General features: G+C 43.6%; 2 protein-coding genes across 2 annotated transcripts in view; one reads left to right on the forward strand and one right to left on the reverse strand.

Moving 5' to 3' along the window:
- LOC307037690 (plexin-A2-like) overlaps positions 1–7,501 on the reverse strand; it is a gene marked incomplete at both ends in the record, with an annotated part of 108,752 nt that overhangs the window by 20,605 nt on the left and 80,646 nt on the right. Inside the window, 1 exon segment of the mRNA XM_079678747.1 lies at positions 1,814–1,924. Within this exon segment, the coding sequence (XP_079534873.1) occupies positions 1,814–1,924 (111 nt within the window).
- The window catches only part of LOC307037691 (plexin-A2-like), a gene marked incomplete at its 3' end in the record, with an annotated part of 137,282 nt that continues 134,604 nt past the window's right edge, over positions 4,824–7,501 (forward strand). Inside the window, exon 1 of the mRNA XM_079678748.1 lies at positions 4,824–5,111. The remainder of the gene's footprint in view (positions 5,112–7,501) is intronic.

Raw genomic sequence — 7,501 nt, forward strand, 5'->3', positions numbered from 1 at the left:
TGCTCTGACAGCCCGCTGATGTGTTGAGAGATGGACCATCTGCACGCTGCTATTTCTGAGGTGTTTCCATACCGATGACATGTGAGTGTGATGTGAGATAACAGCACATCTAATGCCTCCCAGCAAGGACAAAAAAATAATAATTTTACAATTTTTTTATTAACAATTTAATACAACGCCTCACTCGGCAAACACATCAGAGCAGCTTGCAATTACCACGTCCCCTGTGATCGCATCTCTGTGGAAATTAATTGCTGTTTTTAATTGTGTTTTTTTTTCCATTGACGGATTCTGACGAGCTGATGAGAGACGGACGCTTGTGCCTCAGATCAGGATCATCATGTTCAATATAACTTCAGGGGAAACACATGAGACTGCCCCCGTCCTCCTGATACTCACAAGTTGCTGACTAAAATAAGCACCGATCAAGGATTTCTGTAACTGTCCGAGTCTGTTCACATATTCTTTTCCATGAACCAGTCTTAAAACACTGCCAGAGCCCATATACTGTGTTTCCTGTTTAGGCGGACAGACGTGAATTTGCGCCACAAAAAGACAATTGAGAATCGCAGCCTGTCGTCACTGACGTTGAATCAGAAAACCAAACAGCAGCCGTTAAGTGTTAGCTGTTAGCACACAGAGTTCACTCACAGATCCTCGTATCTGTTCAGAAACTGGATAAAAGTAATACATGTACAAACCACAGCCTTTCTATGGCATGGTGAATACAGTCTGTATTTCTGTCTTTATGCTGTTGTGAGTGTGGACGGAGCAGATACGTTAGCTTAGCTTAGCCGGATCAATCCGATCTCCATTCAGAAACAATGAAGTGTGTGTGTGTGTGTGTGTGTGTGTGTGTGTGTGTGTGTGTGTGTGTGTGTGTGTGTGTGTGTGTGTGTGTGTGCCTGTGTTTGAGAGAGAGAGAGAGAGAGAGTGTGTGTGTGTGTGTGTGTGTGTGTGTGTGTTTGAGAGAGAGAGAGAGAGAGAGAGAGTGTGTGTGTGTGTGTGTGTGTGTGTGTGTGTGTGTGTGTGTGTGTGTGTGTGTGTGTGTGTGTGTGTGTGTGTGTGTGTGTGTGTGTGTGTGTGTGTGTGTGTGTGTGTGTGTGTGTGTGTGTGTGTGTGTGTGTGTGTGTGTGTGTGTGTGTGTGTTTACTCTCAGATGTGGCTCAGATAAAGATGGATGCTCAGCAGAGTGGACATGTTCCCTCGTGATCTCCAAACATGGCTGCAGGGGTAAGAATTAAAGGCATCACTGGAGGCCCCTTTGAGCTCGGTATGAAGTGTGTGTGTGTGTGTGTGTGTGTGTGTGTGTGTGTGCCCTTTGATCAGTTAACGGTCAGTGGTGGCCTGCAGGGTGGGGGGGGGGCTCATGTTCAGCCTTCCACCTGACCACTGTATGATTTGCTCACTGAACTCATCCTGCAACTAATAAGCTTCGTGCTTTGCCACAAATGAACCCTCTCCATCTCTCTGCCGTCACACATGCATGTGTTAATATACGCTCACATACTTTCTTGTTTATGTATTTTTAATTGTTATTGTACAATGCTGTGTCTTTTATGCTGCCTCAACTCAAACATTTCGCAAATTGGGATCAATAAAGTACTTCTTATGGTATCTTATAAGGACCTTTACACGCACAGAAATCTAAAGAATAGAACACACTACAGGAAAGGGAAAACCTGAAAAGCAGAATAGGAACTCTTTAAGTAAATCATCTTCTTCCATGTGTCCGTTTGTTACGTGTCTTCGTGCAGAAACGGCCTCTGTGCAGCGGGTCAGATCCACCGTGTGAACACAGATATGAAGTCACCTGACACACACTGATCTCCGTGTGCTTTGATTTCAGATCGGAGGCAGGAAGGTGGCTGTTCCTCCTCTGAGATCCTGCACCATCTTCCCTCTCTGCTTCTACAGGTAAGAGCTTTAAGGAAGGACCGTGAACAGAGTGAGAGTTATGAGAACACCAGCAGGAAAGCACTGCATCAAATGAAGGTGCTCCAGGGCCTTTAGCACGATACACTGACATGCTATATGGATGTTTTCCTGTTGTATGATATTTCATACACAAAGTGCTTCAAACCAAAAACATGAATGATAAATGATAACACAAACATCTTCCCAGGTAATTAACAGAGTAACACATGGCCTTGTGATTAATAAGCACACTTATGCCAGCACAGGAGTGAAAAAAAAAAAAAAAAGAAATTAAATAAGAATTTAAATAATTGTAAAATAGGAATAATACAAACATAAAAGAAGAATAAAAACAGGAAATGAAAAATACAATACGTTAGAATGAACCCAAAAATACAAATAAAAAAATATATATAATAATAACATAACAATTTGCCTTAAATAAGAATAAATAATATAAAAAGTTATAATTATACACATTGTGTTTTCCAACATATGGACAGTCTATATTGTTAATGCGTTTACTTTTCAATTAACACACACACACACACACACACACACACACACACACACACACACACACACACACACACACACACACACACACACACACACACACGACAGCTATTGCACATCTGTTTCTAACATTTGTTCCCATTAACTGTTGGATTTCTTGGAAGTTGTTACGCTCCGAGGTCGTCAGGACAGAGGGTGTAAACACACTGTGAAGCCCCATTTGTAATCTGTGATATCGGCCTAAATGTAAATATCTGATTGATTGATTGATACTGTTCGTAATACCCATCTCCATCTCTTACTCACAACGGGTTGATTCCTCGTCTCTCTCTTCTCAAAAAGCAGACTCTCCGTTGTGCCTTCGATATGAATTGAGTTATGTTCCAATCAAACAAATCACAGCCTGCTCCACGCCAAGTTGCTCCAAACAGGCTGAGTAATGGATTGAAGAAGTCCTGTATTTGATTACCCCCTCCCCCCCATCCAACCCTCCCCCCCCTCAGAGTGACTGAGATCCATTTGAGAGGGAGAGCGCAGGAATTCCAATATGGACGCCCTCCAGCTATTGACCCTGTCTTTAAGTGGGCGCTGTGCTTTTAGTGTACTTACACTGGTTGTTCCACATCTCCTTCCTCCTGGCAGTTTAGCAATACTTCTGATGCAGACTGACCCCCCCCCCTCCACACACACACACACACACACACACACACACACACACACACACACACACACACACACACACACACACACTCTGCATTATTGATGCTTCAGAGGACGTGGATAGCCTACTTTTTGTTAGGAAGAGGTTAGTGCAACTGTTTCAATGTCACTGCACAACCTTTAGAAGGAAAAGGAATATTTACTGAGTGTATTTTCTGTAAAGTTTCTTAGAAGTCGAAACTATTGAGTCTAAAGATGTTTCATTTATTAAATAAAGACAAAGGGATGATAATCAGTGCTTTCTGTTAAGGCCCTATTCTTCTTTGTGTGGTTGTCCCTCTCCTGTAGTGTGATCTATAACACTCAGGACATGTCTGAGCGGTTGACCAATCAGAGCAGACTGGGCTCTGGAGACTTGTCACAGTAGAGTGATATGAACCTGAACTTCAGAATAGGTCCTCTTTAAATAATTGACCGGCGTCTGCAGCCCAAATCTTCCTACATTTTGAAAAGAAAATGAGAATATTATCTTCTAAATTGTTCAATTCCCTAAATACTCAGTTCATATGGTGATTGCTGTTACATGATTTTGATTAGTTTCTTTATTTTGTGTCATGTTAATAGAATCTAAACCGTCACGTCATTTCACATTTCTGCTCAAAATCACAGGTTATTTTGTCCCTATAGGTCAATAAGAAAATCAGATTTCAGATTAAATATTCTGTGATAAAGTTTCCCTTCTTGAAGCATAACTCTTTTTAGTTGCTTAGAAAAATAAAATCAAAACATAAATGGAGTTCATTTGACTGAAATGGTGAAAAATAGGACATGTCTTATGTCCTTGAAATGGGGACATTAAAACAGAAGGTGGTCCTGACGTTCAATTTCATCAAAGTGTCTTCCTCTGGAGCGACATTAAACACATCTCAGTACCAGAGAGAACAAGGGAGAGCAAATCAAAAGGTCTATTTAAAAAAAAAAAAAACTGAAGTAAAAAGAAGCAGAAACTAAAAGAAGTAATCTGAAGAGAGATTAAAGTGTGAGCGGTGGCACAGAGCGGCCTATAGATGGCAGCGTTCCTACAGCAACAGACCTCAGAGCTGCACACTAACTGAAGGGTTAAACATTTGTATTTCACTCAAATGTGCACATTGAAACGGTAAGATATCATGTTATCTGTGAAAATACAGTAGGACATATAGTCGATTTACAAAAATACATCCCCCCAAAAACATAGAAAATGATTTGATTTCTGCATAAATCTGTCTCCAAACTGTAAATTATTCTTATTGTTTCAGAAACTAAAAGCTTCTGTTTGGTTTTATCTCGATTTAAAGATTATTAATGGATCCCACATCGGGACATATTTACGTTATGTCAGGTGGATTTGGATATGATGCAGTATACAATAATAACGTGTTATGGTTTATAACTTGATATTGTTAGAACCTCCTGCTATATTCCTGAATGTTCTGCTGTGTTGGTGAACCCTGCTAAATGTTCCTCTGCTCACCGTGAATGTTTCTCTCTGGGCGGAAACAGTTAACAGCATAATGATCCGGAGTGTGAGGGGGCTGGCTTTAGACGCGCAGAGTGCCAGCGGCAGCACACACACACACACGCACGCGCACGCACGCACGCACACAAACACACACACACACACACACACACACACACACACACACTCCTCTACTGTACACTGATGGAGCCGGCAGCCCGCGTCAGTCCCTCTCAGCCCCGCAGGACGCGCTGATCCCCGGACAGGCTGCAGCTGAACACCCGCTCCGGATCAGATGGTGATGGTGAAGTTTACGCACCACATGCACGATTCTTCCCCGCGATGAAGCTGAATGAATGACGCACAGGCTCCGGACGCGCACGGTTTAAAGGAATCGGAAGAATTACTGACACACTGCGCGCTTTCTGCACGTTATTGGGAACATTTCTTATTTTTTCTTCTTACTGTGGATGTGAGCGCAGCAGCAGCAGCAGCGGGGTAACCGGGATCCAGTGAGGAGGTGAGTGGCGTTTCAGCTGCCTCAGTGTGTTAAAATCAGCCTTAGTGTGTGTGAATGTGTGTTAAAACCAGCCTCAGTGTGTGAATGTGTGTTAAAACCAGCCTCAGTGTGTGAATGTGTGTTAAAACCAGCCTCAGTGTGTGAATGTGTGTTAAAACCAGCCTTAGTGTGTGAATGTGTGTTAAAACCAGCCTCGGTGGTGTGTGAATGGGTGTTGAATTCAGCCTCAGTGTGTGTGAATGTCTCTTAAATCCAGGTTCAGTGTGTGTGAATGTGTGTTAAATCCAGCCTCGGTGGTGTGTTCAGGTCCCGATGCTGCGGAGACATTTCTCATGTTCTGCTGCGGGCTCAGTATTTCATTGTGCCACAGCTCACACACTGACACTGATGGTGTGTGACCATGAGATGCATCCACCTCGCAGTGTGTGTGTGTGTGTGTGTGTGTGTGTGTTTGCGTGCGTGCGTGCGTGCGTGTGTGTGTGTAGGGTGATTTCACCTGCAGCACAGGTGTTGCTCCAGAGCTTTTCCTACCTCTAACGCTGTGTTATCCTCATGCATTTTGATGCTGCTGCCTCTTCATCTCTCTGGTTCTGCAGAGCATCTTCCTGCTGCTGCTTTCTTCTTATTTGTTGTATATATTTGAGCTGTAATGCTTATTATCATCACGGATTTGGATTGGTGGACCTTGATTGCGAGTGCGGCAGATCTTCTCCACAGTGTCCTCGGGAGTTATTTTAATACATGCATTAATAGGCTAACTGACCTGTGTGTAAGTGAGCCTTAAATCTGCAGTCAGAGCTGAGTATCAGACGGTTAAATGTCACTTTCAAACATGTATGAACTGTGAATTAGTTCCCACAAGGTCACCCAATCTCCTTCCCACCATGCAAGCATCTCCTGCTGGGTCTGAGCTTCTCAAGTGTTCAAATCAAAACCCCCAAATTGCAACAATAACCCCCCCAGCAGTCTGATTTATTGTCGCCAACTGGCATCACTTTAGGCTCCAGTCAGCAGATGCACCTACAAATCTTCATTCTGTGACAGCGCCCCCGCGACAGAGACTCTAAAGAAAATAAATGTTGTCCTAAGTAGAAAATTGCCTCGCATTTGCATGAAAATAAGTCGCATCTGCCACGGCTGACGGGAAGCATATTAAACGCTCTGCTCATGCAATCAAATCCCGTTCCTTCTTGGTGAGATCACGGTGTCTGTGTGTGTGTGTGCATGTGGAGCGTGACCCGCGCACATCATTATTTTAATATCCATCTCAAGAGCGAAACAGCAGTTTGACCCCCTCAGCAGCCACCGGGGGGGGAACACTGCTTCCCTTTTGGAGGAACAAACCGGCTCTCAGCTCTGCTTTGATTATCACATGCTGATTACACGCAGCTAATTAACTCCCATCTAATGGCAGGAACACACATTTGCTGAGTGTGTGAGAGTGTGTGTGAGAGAGTGTGTGAGCAATCAGCCGTCTGACCATCGCTCTGCAGGACAATGTCAAACATGCATCCCATCAAACACTGAAGAAATTACACATAATTGCATTAGGTTAGTTGAAAGCAATACTATTACACGTTAGGTTCAACTCAATAGTGATGCTTTCAATAGCCTGATGCAGTTAAGTGGAATTTGTTGAAATAAAAGTAACTTTCAGTTCTATGAAGTTTAACACCGCTAATTCATTCCTTTGAAGATCACCCGCGCTGATAGAAGCTGTTGTTGATGGTCTTAATTCCTCCTGAAAGCAATGAATCGCAGCGCTTTCTTTAAATAATGGAGCATATGAGCAAAGATGTTCAAACTCTGCTCAATGAATCGCTTTCATGTGATGCCTTTGAAGGCACGCCGTCCAAGAAGCAGCCTTTGGAGCAACGCACATCCGATCAATGAGGTTAACCTCAGCGAGCGGTTGGGGGGGGGGGGGGGGGGGGGAACTGCAAACTTGTGACAGGCTTTTTCAGAGGAACGGTCGATGCGTCAACTCTCTGATTTCTGATTGGTTTTACAGTGCGGTCGGACTCTCATGTTGGGGGATTTCGGATTTCTCCGCCAGCACTAGATGTGTGTATTTGAGTCCGAGGTTGTCTCCACTCCAAATATGTTGGGTTGACTTTGGGAAAGCTGTTTTTTCCTCTATCTTCTCAAGAGGAGGAACTGGTCCTCTGATCACCGGGAGCTTCTGTAAAATAGACATACATGTAGCTTCCTCTTTTGCCCAATATCAGAGATTACACATGTGTCTCAGGGGGCTTCACGGTGAGCAACACCTTCTAACCTGAGACCCTCGCAGGAAAACTGTCAAAGAAGCTCCACGGTTAACGGGGAACTAATGTTATAAACCTCGGGGAGAGAGACAGAGGAAGGGTCTTTTGAGTGTATGGTGTGTA

Source organism: Notothenia rossii, assembly GCF_949606895.1.
Source record: "Notothenia rossii genome assembly, chromosome: 4".
Lineage (NCBI taxonomy): Eukaryota > Metazoa > Chordata > Actinopteri > Perciformes > Nototheniidae > Notothenia > Notothenia rossii.